This window comes from Trachemys scripta, chromosome 8 (assembly GCF_013100865.1).
Source record: "Trachemys scripta elegans isolate TJP31775 chromosome 8, CAS_Tse_1.0, whole genome shotgun sequence".
Lineage (NCBI taxonomy): Eukaryota > Metazoa > Chordata > Testudines > Emydidae > Trachemys > Trachemys scripta.
In genome coordinates this window covers 47,080,163-47,098,228 of record NC_048305.1, presented here as the reverse complement: position 1 = coordinate 47,098,228, position 18,066 = coordinate 47,080,163, and the positions used below count along the sequence as shown (strand labels likewise).

Below are 18,066 nucleotides of genomic sequence, written 5' to 3'. Positions count from 1 at the left end.
AGACTGCAGCAAGAAACTGGCAAAGAACGGAAGGCCTGGGTGAAGGCCCGAGGGTCTGCATGGAATAAAGCAAGTTTATCAGAGAATCTCAACGTACATTACCAACATTGACACATTCAGCCTCCCAACCCCCTGGTAGGCAAGTGTCACCATCCTCATCTCACAGGCAGGCAGCTAAGCTTCAGAGAGACAGGGGCAGGCAAGAAAGAGCTGAGGAGGCATCCTGCAGATCTGAGAAAGACGTGGATAGCCTGGTGGGAAGGGGACAGGCAGGGAGCAAAGGGGTTACCACTTTTGCTCCTCAGCCTTGGTCGGGAGACTCTGAAACCAACTGATAGGGGCCCTCAACTCATCACACACTGCTCCTGAGGGCAACATCACTTGGAGGTTCAGGGGGCCCAACTACATCTCACCTACAGCTGGAAGTGACTGGGTAGACAAACACCTCTGGTTTCCTGACTCCCCTGTCTGCTAGGTGGTGTTGCTGGGTTTTAGCCAATAGCTAGCATGGAAGCGGCCAGCTTTTGAGACCCCATTTCCACTCTCGCCTGCCAGTCAACCAGAACCTTGCCGACCCTCAGTGCCTTCTCCCTACTCCAATGAGAAACAACTCAAAGGCCCCAGGGGAGAGAGTGCTTAGCCTCTGGCAGGGCTGCTGATGTAGCAGAAGCTGCAAAGAGGCTGACCCAGAGTGAGGGGGTCTAGACAGGGAAGAGGAGTTGAGGGACTGAGAGATGAGATGGGTATTGGCAGATTTTGGCAGACAGGAACTCATGGATTTGAGGCAGGCTGTATATTAAGGCATCTACTCCATAATGTATGCAGATTGCATGCACAATTTGTGCAAATGGGATTGGTAAATGCTGTACACTGTTTCTGGCTTTTTCCTGCCACTCTCAAAGAAGACTGGAGGTAGATTAGACAGACTCTGTGGGGTTCTATCCAACAGCAGCACATGCAGCAATTCTGACCACTGCAGCTCTCTCTGCATTGCTACCACCTGCCAGCTTTTGAACTAGCTACCTCTGAATGTACTTGCCCAATCTGCCTCTGGAAATCAGCCATTAATGGAGGTGTCCAGCCACATATCCAGCCACCTCTTCACAGTCCCAATTTCTGGCAGATTAGTTTTGAAAATCTGGCTCCTCGTGGGACATGCTCACTATTGTCCTTCAGTCTTTGGTATTAATGTAAATATTTGTACGCTAAGCAGTTGTATGGTATTGACTGTCAGGATGACCGGCAGCTACGAATAAGATCTAAAGTTCGTGGTTTAATAACAATAGTCCCGATTTGATAGTGTTGCTGTGGATTTTTTTCAGAAAGGACAAAACTGCCTGGCCTTAGCAAAGAGTGAAACAAAAGTTCAGGAGAGGACAACAGCAGTACATAATTTCCATGATATCCTAGTTACACATGCCCTAAATATATCAGGATTACCTTCTTTTTCTGCTTAGCCACTTTGCAATTAGCCTTTCACACCCAATAAGTGGAATTGCACAATAAATGAATTAACTTACAGCCAGAAAAAACTCTGCTTATGGCGGCCAAACAATTGCATATACTGCCTGGGGGAAAGGTGTGCTAACTAACTCTGGATTACAAGTGGTTTGTAAGTGGCTATTTTAAATAAAATGTTCACAATGAAATACCTAATGATAAATCATTCATAATATTTCACACTTGCAGTGTGTTTCGCCTTCAAAGACAGTAATTGATTTGCTTATGTATGTAGGCAAAAAATGACATTAAGACAAAGAGATTTCAGGCCGGCAGGGGCAATATGGTGATAATATAGTCTGACCTCCTGCAAAACACAGGCTGTACAATTTCACCCAGTGATTCCTGCATCAACCCCAGGTTGAGCTGGACCCTCTCTTTTAGCAAGACCTCCAAGCTTCAGTTAAAGAGTCCAAGCGATGAAGAATGCATCACATCACTGGGTCAACTGTTCCACTGGTTAATGCCACTCATTGTTAAAAATGTGTGCCTTGCTAGTGTGAATGGAATACAGGCGATATTAAGGGTGAGAGTACATATCAGTAACCTGAGGGTTAAAAAAAACATTACAGGGAGGTGGGAATTATCCCCAAAACAAGCATTAGTAACCCAGGAAATTCAGAGCCACAAGAAATCCAACCATGTTAAGGTCTGGAAATGGCCAATTAGGGCCCCCAAACCACCAGACCTTTGCCTTGTAGTGATACTGTGCAATTATGAGGAAGACATTTTAGTGCTTGTGATCGCAAATTAAACCAATTTTTAAAAATAAATTAGGGTGGGTTTTTTTTTTTCATATTTTCTCTCATGGTGTCGGTGCAGGTAGGGGATATGCATGGGAGGAAGAGGCTAGTAGCAATGCCAAGGGCAGTGGGTGGAGACCAAAAATGTGCATGAGGTCTAGAGGGGAAGAGGGTTGTGTGTTGCAGGGAGAACGGGGCTATACAGTATGCAGGGATGGGGACAATGTTCCTGGAGGAGCCCTCAGAATGCAAAGACATCGGCACTCAGGCACTGGACTCCCTAGGCCCCCACTTCACATAACGCCAGTGCCCCTATCAGAGCCCCCCATCCGCTAGACCCACATACATCCTTGCGTCCCCATTCCATCTCCCCACTGCATCCAACACAGCTGCTTTATTCTTCCCCCATCCCCACAACACTCTCCTTGCTCCCCCTGTACCAGAAAGCAGCACTGTGGGGAGCCAAGAGGAGCGGGGAAGCAGCCATGTGGGGATACTGCAGGGAGGGGTGACGACTAGGAATGTGAGGAGCAGGGCAGAGCAAAGGAGCAGGGCTGTGAAGGCGCAGGGTAGATAAGCGGGGAAGTGTGGGGCATCATCCCTATCCCCCATTTGACGGCCACATGCTTCAGAGGAAACAGAGCCCAGCAGGGATCCCACACCTGTCAGCCCAACAGCTCATTCAGAGCAGGGCTCCCCTCTGATGGAGCCCAAGAGCCAGCGTATGGCCATGGAACCTTTAAAAAGCTGTGACAATGGGGATTGAGCAATCTGCCAATGAGAACCCATGACACATCTACAGACCCCCTCACGCCGACTCATTATGACTAATGGAAATGAAGCATGCAAATTAGTTAGGGAAGAAGGACCATGATTGATTAAGCTCCCATGTGACACTGGCCCCCTTAATTTAAAGGAAAGTTTAGAGTTAACCATTATGTGCAAGTCCTATAGAATTTAATAAACAATAACAACTTACTAAAGCAACCCATACATAACACATTGACGATGTGTGTTTGTATCCCTGTGCGGCTGATCCACAGCAGTTCGCTGCTTGGCCCAGCTAATCAACTTGGTGCCTTAGCTCAACTGATAGTAGTCTTTACTGAAGAACTAGAGGGCCAAAGTTTGATCTCTGCTGATGACCAAATCAGGGAGTCCTTCCTTACAGATTCCTACAGCAGCAATATAATTGTCTACTAAATGCTATTGGGTGATACAATTGAAGACAGAGAATATTGTTTTCTAATAAATCCTAAAGCCCTATTTAATTTCTATACATCCCTATTGATTTCCTCCCTATTAAATTCCATAAGGCTTTCCCATAAGGGTGTGCAAAATATGTAGAATACAACAAACATTGCTGACAGATCCTTAAATTGCAGCTTTTATGATTCCCCTGTACACACAAAGCCATTGCTTCCTCTTGGTCCTGAAGCTGAGACAGGGTTTTGGAGAACTTTGCTATATGTGTTTAAATAAGCAGTATTGCCAGCTCTCATGATTTGATCATGCTTTGCAATATTTGGTGTGTTTCTTAAAGCCCAACTCCTGGAGTCACGTGAATACATAAAAATCTCAGCTTTCATAATAAAAGTTTCTAATCTTCAGAGTGGCAGAGAAGAGCTTAAAAATATGGCTCAAATGGACCCCACAGGTTCCAAAAAAATAAAGAAGGCAAATAAAAAGAATTCCCAATGTATTGTTTCTTTAAAATCATCATTTTAAAGACAATCATGATTCTGCGGAGCTGACTAAGAGTTTTTGAGTGCTCAGGATTGGCAATACAAGTCAGACACAGTCTCTCATTCACAAATTGTCCCAGCAGCAGTCCAGGCTCCTACCCAACCATCCGCTCACAGGCAGGGAGAATATGCTGTCAAACAACATGCACGGCTCATTGAGTATTCTCTGAAGTGAATTTGCAGTCACTTATAAAGCTTTCCATTCAATCCCCAACTCCCAAAAGCATTTATCTTTGTGTGGGTCTCTCTCTATGTCGGTGTAGAGTGCCTAACACATTGTGAGAGCTGCTAGAATACAAAGAAATTAATAATTATTAATAATGATATTGAGCGCTGTCAAACCCATTGAGTTAAATTAAGGTGTTATAAAGACCAATTTCTATTCTATCCTTCAACCACTGCTGAGTTGGCATCACAGTTTATCGTGCCTCAATCGACAGGCGCCTCTCAAAGTGGACAAACAGATGAAATAAACTGGTTTCAGACAATGCTAGTGCTACCTTTTCCCTATCACAATTAAATTCCCTAAAGTATTGAGCTGTTGGTAGGGTGCAAAACACCATTATAATAAAAGCTGCATTGATCTTTGTGGGTGGAGCAAAAATATCTCTCTTCTTCCTCAAACAATTTCATTCACCTTTAAACCTCACTAACAACTGTCGCCCCAAACTCCTTGGCAGCAGAAAGCGATGCCCTGGTGGAGCTCACTTCAGGAGTAGGGCCCTACCCCGTTTTAAACTTCAGCATTTGTTTTATTCATTTATTTGGCTGTGTCACTGTTCAAAAACAAGGGTGTGATTTTTTTTTTTAATAATGGGAAAAGTATGGGCTCCCCCTCCCACAACTTAGAAATGGATTTTATTCTGATTTTCCAAACAAATTTCCCCTTTCTGCCAAAACCAAATCATAGAAAAATTCAGACTGAAAGGGGAATGTTTTGGGCAAGTTAAGGGTGCGTGAAAACAAGGAGACATCATCATCAGCTAGTGTAAAGTGATATGGAGCTATTGACTTCAGTGGAGCTGTAAGCTGGCCCGAGAAGACGAAAAATGGTTTGCTACTTCAACTTCCGAGCCTTGACACTAGCTCATATAACTCTGCTAGCTGAGAAATCGATGCTATGCATTGCTACATAGACACCTCATAGGTGCCCTCAAAGTATGGTTTGGAATCATTTACAGACTTAAGGTACATGTTCGGAGAATTACCCTTCATTAGCAATAATTTGCATACTTATGTTAAATGTTCACAACACAATCTACACTTTCACTTTGTCACTTAATTGCTGATTTTTTTTAAGCAGTCACTAGGAAAGTTTAAGTGTGAGAAATGCTAAATATAAATATTGGAAGAGCCAAATGAAAACCTCTCCAGAGCTTTGTATAATGGAACACAGTGGTCCCTGGCTCCCTAACCACCTCCCATCTAGCCAAGACCCTCTCCCATTTAACTCAGACACCTCTTCCCAATGTCTTTATGAAACTCAGATGCCAGGCTGAGAATCCATGGTACAACATATCAGTACATTCAACCCATTAATGGCAATATCTTCAAAAAGTGCCCAATATTTTTGGGCACATGCCCAATTTGAGATGCCTGCTGCATTGATTTTTGTGGGTGTCACAAAAATACCCCCCAAAAACATTCATTCACGCATACACTTGAGTGCCCAATTTGAGTCACAATGGATCTGATCCACTATTACTCTGCTCTGCGTATGGTCATTTACTCTAATGTGAAGCAGGTGTAACACAAATATACTGATCTGGCAGCATTTTATACCCACTCTGCACTAGTATAAGTGCCTGCACCAACTGCAGAGCAAAACTGAATTGGGCCCATTGTGTCTTACGTTTGGCACCCAAACTGAGCGGCTACAGCTGAAAGCTGTCCTTCATCTCCTTCGCTCACACACACAGAATAACAAAAATGATCAACCTCAAGAAATTCAAAGCCTATAGTCCCTGCAAGAGTTCTGATTCCTGCAGCTCAGAGTTCCCCACTGGCATGCGGCATATCACGGTGCATCACAAATTATAACCAAAGTCCATTGCAGACGCCTGCCTCACTTGGCTTGAAGTCCCATTTTGCTACATTTGTCAATGTGTCAGACTATTATTTATCAGTGTCCAGGGGGTGGGGGTAGTTGCACTGGACAGAAAAGAGAATGTTCTCTATGGGGTTTTTTGAGGAAAAACTGTTGTATTAAAATCATTTGTTTCCTCCAAAAACACAAACAGGTAAAGAAGTCCAATTGGAAAGATAATTATGTGATATTATCCTATCGTTTGATTAATATCCACCATTCACAGAACACACAAATAAGTACATGCATCTTTCAAATGTCTTGTCCAACCTATGCCAAACTTTAGAGAAAAATTCCTCTCTGGCTTGGATGAAGCATGCATAATTTCTAGGCAGACTAGTTCAGTTGTGGTGCAGTTGATGGGGTTCATAATAATAAGACAGTTTCACTCTCAAGCATGTAGAGACCATTGTAAGGTTACGGCTATCTAGAAGCTAGGTAAATGCTTTAATACTTCCCATTCACGTACTCTGGCAATTTAAACGGTCTGTCTATCTAACCCAGAAGGCTAAGATTGCAAGTGCAAGTGTAATACTTACTGCCAAAGCCAGCAGGAAACTTAATGAAGTGAGGATAATTCCCATACATGTTTAATCTTCAGTTCATCCCTTTCTTTTTTTTAATACAACTGCCTCTCCTCCGACTTCAAAGATCCTTAATATTCAGCACGGTCTGGCAAGCTTGGGGCAGTGCTCTGTGATACCATGGAATCTCTGACAATGCCGGGGCAGCTGCCTCCTCGAGTCTATAAGAGATCCTCCAGACGAGAGACTTCATAGTATCTTCAAGACGGTAGCAGCTGCCGTCTGTAATTTGGCATACTGTTGTTCTGCTGCTTTCCGATTCAGCTCAGGGCTGGGCTTCCGCACTCAGCTGTTGCAGCTCCCTGCAAATTCACACTGCACTGTCCTGGTGGCATAATCTACCAGCTAAGAGAACAATCGATGTGTGACAGCACCGGTATAGGTCAGAAATTCAAGGGGAAGGGGAATGAAATTGTTTGGGGGGTTGTGGTTTTTTGCACCAATAAAAAGGTGATGCAGGTTATTGTAACTACTATTATTATTATTTATTTACAGTAGCACCTGCTGTGTGGAAGATGCTTTCAAAACACTTGGGAAGGAACAATCCCTGCTTTAACGAGATTGCACTCCGCAGACAGATGGACAGACAAGTACACACAGGTTAGGGGATGGGGAATAATGCATTTCCTCCCCCAAAATTTCAAACAGTTTGATACATATAGGATTATAATTGTGACAGGGAAAAGGTCACACTCACGGTATCGGAAACTAAAGTTCCTACAGTCCATCCATCCATTGGGTGCCCATCATAATGGCCTCAAGGTGCTAGACACTAGAATGCTAGAATTTGGTTTTATGTAGCACTGTAAGGTTTTTCAAACAGGTTTTACAAAGCAATTATTTATTTACTTTGGATGGGGTTTTCATAGGGGCCTAACGATGTTAGGAATCCAACTCCCACTGAAATTCAATGGAATTTGGGTGGGTAACTCCTTTACGCACCTTTGAAAACCCTGGCCTTGTTTATTTGCAATCAGTGGCTCCGAAACTGTGCAGAGCTCTGCCCATTCACAGACCCTGTCTCAGCGTGCTTACAATCTAAGAAGCCAAGCAACACAGAAAGAGTGAGTGATGCAATATTTATATGTAGGGCCCTACCAAATTCACGGTCCATTTGGGTCAATTTCACAGTCATGGGATTTTAAAAATCATAAATTTTATGATTTCAGCAATTTAAATCTGAAATTTCACAGTGTTGTAATAGTAGGGATCCTGACCCAAAAAGGAGTTGTGGATTATTGTGGGGGGGGGGGGAGGGGACTGCGGTACTGCTACCCTTACTTCTGCACTGCTGCTGGCGGCAGTGCTGCCTTCAGAGCTGGGCAGCTGGAGAGGGGTGGCTGTTGGCCAGGAGCCCAGCTCTGAAGGCAGAGACACCAGCAGCAGCAGCGCAGAAGTAAGGATGGCATAGTATGGTATTGCCACCCTTACTTCTGTGCTGCTGCTGGTGAGCCATCGCTCTCCAGCCACCAGCCACCAATCTCTGGCCACCCATCTCTGAAGGCAGTGCAGAAGTAAGGGTGGCAATACCATGACCCCCCTAAAATAACCTTGCAACTCCCTTTTGGGTCAAGACCCCCAATTTGAGAAATGCTGGTCTCTCCCATGAAATCTGTATAGTATAGGGTAAAAGCACACAAAAGACCAGATTTCACAGTCCGTGATGCATTTTTCATGGCCGTGAATTTGGTAGGGCCCTATTTATACATATTATACAGCATGTGTTAAGTCTATATCTGCTATACCCAACTGCCCCTTAGCATAGCCATTTCCAATTTCTAGTAGGCATCCCAGCGGAGGGTGCTGAAGACGGGATCTGAAGGAGCAGGAGGTAGTAGAAGCAGCAGATGAGCGAGCAGTCACGGCTGGCAGAGTGGAGCAGGCCAGGGTGATGTGTTAGGAGACATAAGCAAGGAGGGATAGAGCTGTGGAGGGCTGTGAAGGCAAAGGCAAGAAGTTGGAATTTGAGGCAATGATACAAGAAAGTGCCAGTGGAGAGATTCTAAGACAGGGTAGGAGTGGCGTGTGAACTGGCCAGAGTGATGGGATAGGAAGGGGATCTTAGATGGTGGTGCAAATGAACTAGAGGTGGGGTGGGTGTGGGGCAGGCCAGAGGGGAGAAGGGCTGGATATTGAGGAGGTTGAGGAAGAGGTTGGGCACGTATTTTAACTGTATGGCTAGGAGGAAAAGCTCAGATGCTGGGACTATTATGTAAGAAGCAGCAGTAAGCTCTAAAGGTAGCTTGGATACATGGGTCAAGCAAGGCATCAAAGATGGCTCTCAGGCTATAGGTCTGAGTGATGGCAGAGTTGTTTGTAGCGGCAGGAACTGTGGGGGAGAGAAGAGAGCTTGGGATAATTCAGTTCAGGCCATGTTGCTAGCAAGTGATCTGACAAATGTCAAAGACAGGCTGGGCAGCAGGATTGCACGGAGTGTGGGGAATAGGGTGACCAGATGTCCCAATTTTATAGGGACAGTCCCGATTTTTGAGTCTTTTTCTTATATAGGCTCCTATTAACCCCCACCCCCTGTCCCGATTTTTCACACTTGCTATCTGGTCACCCTAGTGGGGAAGTAGATTTGCAGGGTTTCAGTACAAGGATGGTAGCTGAAGCTGCAAGCAGATGAGATCACCCAAGGAATGGAAAGAAAGAAAGAAGAGGGGGCCAAGAACAGAGCCTGGTGGGATAAATCAATGAGCAAATGGATTAAATCAAAGTTACATGACCTTTCGGACATTATGGACCATGCTGGCTACTTGCCAGCTGCCGTAGGGCTGCAACACGGTTACAGACATATTCAGCTCATCAGTCTACCTTTCCCCTCCCCAGAGAGTAAATGAACCGTGTACAATAGACAGGAACACAAGGAGCCAGCTCCTCAGCTCGTTGACTTCAATGGCCCGGTACTCCAGGAGTCCCTGGCTTCTCTCGCTCCTTGGATTCTAGAGATGGGCAGAACGGATCTAATTCTTGGATGAAGGATGAGATCCCTATGAGGGTAGCCCTGGCAGAGGGAGGGAGGCAAGGGGGTGCAGTGGACTAATGCACTGGCTTCTGATCATTGGTGGCCCTTGTTCAAATCCTGACAAGGGAAGAGAGGTAACAGGACGTTAGCTATTGGGAGATTTATAGGTGGGCGGAGGTACCGAGACAAGCTGACTTGTTTGCAGTGCCCTAGTAGAACAGAATGTAGGATGAGCGCAAGTGTTGATAGGGGCATGATGAATCTGGACCCATGTACCTACTTCTAAAAACAAGCATAGTACAGGCAAGCCAGGCGGGTCAGCAAACAGCACTGCTCCCATCAGGGAAACACATCTTTGGTCACATAGAGTTCCAAGCCAGGAGGGACCCCCAGCTCGTCTGGTCTGACCTCCTGTGTTTCATAGGCCACCCAGGCAACCACCGGAAGAATATCGAAGGATTAGAATCCTCAGGAGACTAAACTATGGTGAGTCACAGCCAGAGAACAGGAGGGACTGAGGTGTACCAGGGCCCGAGGCCCTCTGGTAGTCAGGAAGAAATGAACCCCACCTAACGTGACACCCTTTGGCCAGCTCTGTAATCAGCGGTGATGGGCACAGCCCTGCCTGACTGGAGAAGAGGTTGTTATGATGCCAGATGGACAGAAAGAGGAAGAGAACAATGGGAGGGAAGGGCAGCCTTGAGTGCCCTGGGTGCAGCTCACAGTCCAGTGCTATGGGTTCACCTCACCAAGGCTCAGCCAGGAGAGCTAGTAGCTACACTGCTTGACCCTGCGGATGCTGTGCGGGGAGACTGCAGAGGAAGGAACACTTGACATGCAAGCAATAGTGAGGGAGAAGTTAATTATATGCAAACTAAACTCGGGCAGACCTGGTGCTGTCAGCCCTGAGGCGTTCTGCAGGCAGGAGAGGGAAAGGTTACTCTTCGCAGTTCTAGTTCTTCCGCAGCCCGCGGACAGCCCCAGGCCCCAGTGTCTCCATTAGCCTTAACCAGAGAGTTTAGAGAAACCCTTTTTAAAAAGAAAACACTGGCATCCTGGCCCTGTGTACTCTGTGCACGGCAGCATCTATTGGTGTGTCTCTTTGGGTATGTGGCGGTGTGTGCGTTTCAGCGGGTATCAGCCAATGCCTGTATGTAACTGTGTGTGTCTGGAAGTGCAGGTGTGTCTGTGTTTGCAAGTGTGCCACTGTGTTGCAGAACAACAAAGGGCTATTGAGATGAGCATTTGGAGCAAAAGGTGTAGCTGAAGATAGAATCCGTGCAAAACACTAATCCTACTAGATCTATTCTAGTTGAGTGGAGTCTATGCTATGGAATAGAAAATTGTATTCTGCCCAGGTTCTATTGAATGCAAAAACATGTCACTCCAACATTAAATCTGAGAAAAACACACACAGAGACAGAACATTTTTTAAAAATCAAGATTTTCAACAATACATCAGCAGTCCCATGGCCTCCTTGTACAGCCCGTTTATTTTAATGTATGTATGTAGCCACATAAATGACAATATAATACGGTTAGCTTTCAGTATGGGGGGAAAAACACAAATATAGGCCTGCTTAAGTGCTTTGCTGTATCGGGGCTATAAAGTGCCACTTGTGTGAAATGCAGACAAGTAAAGGTTCAATATTCCAGAAGAGAGTACATCTGTTTATACGACAGCATTATATTCTATCCCATTCTATATAGAAACTAACATTGTGATGTTTTTAACCAGCACGAAGCTGCTCACAAGAAAGGTCTTTCTCCTGAACGCCTATAGCTTGTAAGGCACCCAGGAACATGGATATGTCATTATTCTATTTTGGTGCGTACTGCTTTGCTTTGTCTCTACTGAATTTTATCTGCTATCATGATGTACTATTTCCTAGCACGGTTCGGTGTCTTGGAGTCCCTGCATCTTCTCCAGTTTTGACTAACCTAACTGATGTTGGGTCATCAGTGAGGGTACGATTCTGTCACGGAGGTCACAGGTCCGTGAGTTCAGACTTCAGTCCTGGGCAGCGGGGCTCAGGGAGCAAGCGCCACTTCCACCTCTTGACTCACCTCAATGGGCCACCCAGCCCATGGGTCAGTGTCAACGGCGCCACGTTACTCTGGAATACTTTATTGTTAAATTGTTACACATTTGTTTGCTGCTGTGACCATATCCTGATTTTTGTACATTTTTACCATGACTGTTCTGTGAATTTTGCCTAGTTTTACCATGACAAAATCATCTCCATAGTCATCAGCAAGTTTTGCTACCTTATTGCTCATCCTTTTGTCCACATCATTGACAAGTATCTTAAACACCACTGTTCCTAGTGCAGAACCTTAGGCACCCCCAGGGTTGTTCTTCAGCATTTACCGCCACTTTCAATGCTGAGCATTGACCCTGTTCTCTGTCTGGTAAGTGCCAGTCCAGGCTTGTACAGAGGAAGCCTTCGTAGCAGACCAGCAAGCTCTACTTCTCTGGCAACTTGGCTTCCAACTCTTTCCCTCTCCCCACCTATTTCAATGGCTCTTTCTTACTAGGAGGGGCTAGGCCGGGGGAAATGGGTAGAAGGAGACAGAGCGAGTTGTTGGCCAAGTTGCCAAAGAAATGGAGGTTGAAGGTGGGGCTGGTTGAAAAATCTTCCAGCTAAACTTTATTTGCACAGAAATTTGGGTTTTTCAACTGAAACTATTTTGGGGGGGCTGAAAAGCACCTGCTCTCTGAAAAATCTCCATTTTTCATCAAACCTGAACATCCAGTTCTCAGCCAAAAAGCAAAAAATGTGGGTGTTCACTTGCTGAAAACAGAAACAAAAATTAGTGTGGGGGGGGGGTGTCAACAAAAAAGTCAACATTTTCCATGGGAAAACAACTAACCAACCTATTTTCCAACCAGCTCTACTTTCAGGTCTGCTCTAGAGGCAGGCACTCCCTCTGCCAAAGCTGCTATGGTTTGTCAGAACGGAGCCTGCGTCTGACATGCCATAGGAAATACATCAGACTGCCACTGATCTAGGGACCATACAATTCCACCTACTGATTTCTGCACAGAACCCATCTAATGGGGATGGGGGCAGTTAGCTACAGTGCCGATGTACTTCCTGCTGCACCACTGGAAGGCTTCTAGCCTCATATTTCTCCTGTACAAATAACACCACAAATGCTTCTTTGGGTGAGAGAATTTAACCTTGCGAAGGTCCAAGTTAATTTTGTACATCTGCCTGTGACTCGGAGAACTGGGTGTGTGCTATGTGAGTGGCTCTGTGTTAGAACTGGAAACAAGTCTGCTGTGAAACTGGGAAGCATGTGAGGGCACTTGGCTACTGCAAAGTCTAGGTGGTGAAGAGTGCAAGTCGAGGTTGGATTTTAACAGGACTTGAACGGGGTTACCTTGCTTTGGAGAGGTTGCACGAGATCTGTGCCAATTTTTAGTAGTCAAATTGATTTTTAGTGCTTGCATGAGATCTGGGTAACCTTAACTTTAAGTTAATGAAGCTTTAGTGGGGAATTACAAGAGCAAAGAGGCTGATCTAGCCAAGCCTTCCTTTTGCTTAGAATCTGGAAAGAAGGAGAGAGAGAAGAAAACAAAACAACTCTGAGCTCCTTAAAAAGGCGGAAGGACCAAAGTAGTAAGTGGATTACTTTATTGATTTTTAGTGGATCTAGGTTAGCATCTGTCTGCTTAGTTACACATATTCTCTCTCTCTCTCTCTCTCTCACACACACACACACACAGACACACACACACGAGAGCCAGGAGAAATGCATCTCAAGATATTATTATATACTAAGGCCAATATTTTCAGTCTTTAGTGCTCAAAGCCGCCTGTCAGTTCATATTTAGGTACCAGTTAGTTCAATGGAAGCTGCAGATTATCAGCACCACAAAATAATTGGGCCACTTATTTAGGTGTTTGAGCAAGTTTGAACAGAGTGGCCTACATCAGTCAATGGAGGTTTTGAGAACAGCAGCATGGGTGATCTAATCTAAGTTGGCCTGACCTGCATTGAATACCCCGCTAACACTGCCCCTTCCCGCCCCCCCACAGCTGCCTTCCCCTGCTTTTCCTTGCCCCCTATGACAAAGGGGTGTTAACGGGCCATTTCACCTTGGATGGTCCATTCAGATATGAGTTAACTACTTATGCTAAACAATCTGTTCCACCTGCTATTTAGCTGTGACACTGAGTACATTTCCCAGACCCAAAGAAGAGCTGTGTGTAAGCTGGGAAGCTTGTCTCTTTCCCCAACAGAAGTTGGTCCAATAAAGATCTTACCTCCCCCACCTGGTCTCTCTGCATTAAATAACAAATACTCCAGTATTCTGCAGAGATAGCCCCAAATGCCGTAGTGACACTTCTCGAAGAAACAGCACAAAGAGCTATTGCTGCAGAATAGTGTCAGTTTTGTTCGTTTGTTTGGTTTTTTTAGTAAAGAGGAAGATTCAGGCTCCATCATCAACATCCAGGAAAAGCAAAACCAAAACACTGATCCCAACCTGCAGCCAGTGAAGCTTGCTGTTCCAGCCTTGTGGCCACAAGAGTCCACTGACTTCAGAGCAGCAATGCTGATTAGCATCAGCTGAGGATCTGTAAGAAATCTGGCTCTGAAGTTTGCAGCTCGGGCCCATGTCTAGCTCTGATCCAGGGGATGCTCAAGGCCCTGTAATTTTGAGGCAGATATAGTGTGTCTGATTCTCCATTCAACTCTACCAGTTGTAAGTCAATGTAATTGAGCGGAACATTAGACTCAATGAGTTCCACGAAGTTATTCAAGCAAGACCTTTAAAGACCTTGGGACAAGACCTTTAAAAACAGAGACAAACATCCTATCCCACCGCCTTGAAAGCTAGGGATTCGGATAAAGTGTCATCCATATGCCATCCAACCTGGGTTTGGTTTCCCAAAACCAGAATCTAATTGAGGAGTTTCTGAAGAATTCAAAAAAAAAAAAATGTGTAAAAAGATCTGACTTCCCCATCCCATCTCTTCTTAAAGAGAGAGTGGTCCTGTGTGAGTTCATGGAGCTTTTCTAGTGCCTTTGGTGAGAAATATCACATCCCATCAGTGGCTCTACCAGATTCCTCATAAATGCAAATACCCTTCCAGGCAGCTGGCCAATTACAAGAGCCTTTGGGAGGAAATGTGGCGTGGAACATATTGCTTATTTTTATAAGTGGGCTCTATCTTAGACAGGTATAGTACCCCCAACCCTCATCATAGCCCCTCACAATCTTTAACGGGTTTATCCTTGCAACACCCCTGTGAGGGAGGGCAGTGCTCTGATCCCCAATGTACAAATGGGGAACTGAGGCACACAGCAAGTAAGTGACATGCCCAAGGTCACAAAGGAAATGAACCCCTGTCACCCAAGTCCGAGGCAGTGAGCTAACCACTGGACCATCCTTCCCCTCACTCAACCTTCTCTCTTTGTTCTGTTGCTTTCCCATTCAGAGCTCACCCTGCTGCACCCTTGGGAATAGGGAGGGGAAATTATAAAAGCCAAAGCTGTAATTACTGCCCCCAGGAAGCTGGGGGAGGAAAGGAAGCCAGCATGCTATCCGCTCCTCGACTCCTCAACCCAGGCTTGCCCTTTACCTCACCACTGCCTCATTGAGAGAGATAACTGTTGACATCAAGCTAATGAAATTAGCCCCCCCAGCTAATGCAATTACTAACCACAACATGTTCAAACAACAGCCTCACGAATACACCTGCAAACAAAGCCGCCCCCTTCCTCCCAGTACCCTCACCCCACCTCCCTGTCCGCCTCCACCGCAAGCCCACACGGGGCCTGGTAATCTTGCGACACAAAGCTCCTCCTAAGTACGCAGAGCCAAGGACCCACTAGAAGCACTGAACTAAAAACAAGGCCCAGGAGAGACCCTGGGCAGCTCCTACCTTGCAGAACGCACCAGCCCGCGCAGGCAGAAGCGGACACTGAGGGGAGATAATTCCAAGTCCATTTAAACATCAGGGGACCTTCAATTCCTCCCTTCATAATGAGGCCCTGGACACTAATCAGCAGTGTCACTGAATCCTCTTATGTCTGCCTAAGTATCTCCAGCAGCTTTACCCATTGTGTGTCCAGCTGCCAGGGAATTACCTACTCAATCAGACACAGTTGGCGGTAGGAGGTTATTTTGACACACACTTAGCTAAGGGACACCCTAGCTGGGTTTTTTTTACATCTCCATCTGAAGCCTCAGGGATGTGCCATAGCTAGAGATGGGACACAGAGCAGGGAGGGCTGGGGCTCTGAGGTGGCACCAAGCGTCCTTTCTCTTGGGTGCTTGGCTGGCTGATTCTTGCTCACGTGCTCAGGGTCTAACTGGTTGCTACATGTAGGGTGGGGAAAGGGATTTTCCCCCAGGTCAGATTGGCAGTGACCTGGGGGGGGGTCGCTTTCCTCTGTAGTGTGACAGTTGCTCTGGTATCATGCACTTAGGGCTTGTCTACACTTAAAACGCTACAGCAGCACAGCTGCTGTAGCCTATGGATGAAGATGCTACCTATGCCAATGGGAGGGGTTCTCAGGCCAGCGTAAATAATCCAGCTCCTGGGAGAAGGTAGCTAGGTCGACAGGAGAATTCTCCTAGTGCGGTCTACACTGGGGGGTAGGTCGGCTTAACTGTGTTGCTTGGCAGTGTGGATTCTTCACACTCCTGAGCCATGTTGTTATACCAGCCTAGTTTCCTTGTGTAGGCCAGCCCTCAGTCATTCCTCTGTCATTGCGGGATGCCTTGGGCACTGGCACACCTCGGTCCTGCCTGTTCTCTGCCTGGGGCATGTAGTAGTCTAGTCTCCATGGGGCTGGAATACTTTAGTCTCTTTTAGGTTGTTGAGTTTAGTGTGTGGGTGCTGGTGGCCTGTGATATGCAAGAGGTCAGACTAGATGATTTGGTGGTCCCTTCTGGCCTTCAACTCTATGATTGTGTTGTATGGTTAGAGGTTCTCAAGCAAGACAAGCTGCTGAACTGGTGCAGCATGAGCAGATGGGGTGGACAGCCCAGCTAGGTCTCCCGACGGGGAGCACAGCCATTGGGACCCTGGTACCACATGGGTCTCTGCCCTGGATTCCCTGCCTGCTAGCAGGGATCATCATCCAATAGAGTCAGTCTAAATAAGTTACGATGGAGCAGTGAATGAAATCAGTGAATTGCATTTATCCTTCTAAGTTAGTAAAACTCTAGCAAATCTACAGGAAAAGGAAAACCTGTTCATTTTCTGGCCTGCACATGTCCGAACGGGAGACCATGAATAACTCACGATGGTGTGGCAATAGATCAGCTCCATGGCCTTCTGAAAATCTGAGGGAAATTACCTCGCCACTAAGGCATGGCGTGATCTTGAATTCCCAACAGTACAGGAGGAATTCACGGCCCATCATTCATAAATTCAGAACAGATGAACTACATTCATGCCAGAAGAGACCCATCAAATCCTGGTGTAGTGAGGTGGTCACCCCACTCCTGCCTGAGGGGTTAAAAGCAGCCCTGGAGAGGGCTGTGGCTGGGGAAACACTGATTGGGGAAGCAGCCACAGTGAGGTCACACCCCAATCAGGCCACAGCTGCCCCTGTAAAAGGGCTGTGAGCCAGGAGCTCAAGAGGACACTCTCTCGCCTCTTGAGAGAGAAGGACCTGGCTGCCTGGGAAGCTGAGGAGGGTACCTAGGGTGGAGCAGTGCTGAGGAAGGGCAGAAGGAGCTACGGAGCTCCAGCCTAGCAAAGCCCCAGGCTTCAGGCCAAGTTAAGGGCCCACAAAAGGGTACTAGGGCTGCAGAGGGGCAGTCCAGAGATAAGCAGAGGCAGATGGTCCAACCCCCCTTGCCGATGATGAGTGGTTTACAGACTGCAGTCCGCCCCAGTGAGCGGGGGCTAGATGGAGACTGGCAGTAGCCACTGAAGCAAGGTGGGGATAGGGGGTTGGAGGTTCCCCGGGGAGGGGAGACCCAGAGAGAGGGGGTACTGTGGTGGGCAGAACCCCCAAGCAAAGGGCACCGGGGTCTGGGAGGGACCCGGGGCCAGCGGCAGGCGAGGCCATCAGCCGGCAGAGGGTATTCTGGAGCTGGAAAAGAGTGAATTTCCTGGACAACCAGCAGGAGGCACCGCGCCAGTGAGTCGACGCCCCACCACACCTTGGTGTGATATTTAAGAGCCCCCTGGACAGGAAATATGGTCTTGTTGTTAAAGCACAGGCCAACGAATCAGGAAATCCGTGTTCTCTCAGAATTCCCATGGCACGTTGTGTCCCAATTTCCACAGCAGCAACATTTCTACTAATGTTTCTCTGCTTCAGAGCACTGTAAAGGCCAAAGTTTTCAAACCTGGATGCCTAAGGTTCAGCTCTTCAATTTGTCTCTAGGCACCTAAATAAAGGTGGCCTGATTTTTCCAAACAGGGCTGGCCTGGGACCTCAGTGATTCATGGTCTAGCACTTCTAA

The 18,066-nt window shown here is 46.5% G+C and overlaps 1 protein-coding gene across 4 annotated transcripts in view; it reads right to left on the bottom strand.

Moving 5' to 3' along the window:
* Positions 1-18,066, bottom strand: part of RXRG (retinoid X receptor gamma) — a 105,168-nt gene that overhangs the window by 47,019 nt on the left and 40,083 nt on the right. Inside the window, exon 1 of one of the 4 annotated variants that reach the window (XM_034779536.1) lies at positions 6,614-6,877. The exons of the other annotated variants lie outside the window; for them this stretch is intronic. Within the exon in view, the coding sequence (XP_034635427.1) occupies positions 6,614-6,662 (49 nt within the window). The 5' untranslated portion in view covers positions 6,663-6,877. Of the gene's footprint in view, positions 1-6,613; positions 6,878-18,066 lie in introns of those variants that run through there. 4 annotated transcript variants of the gene reach the window in all.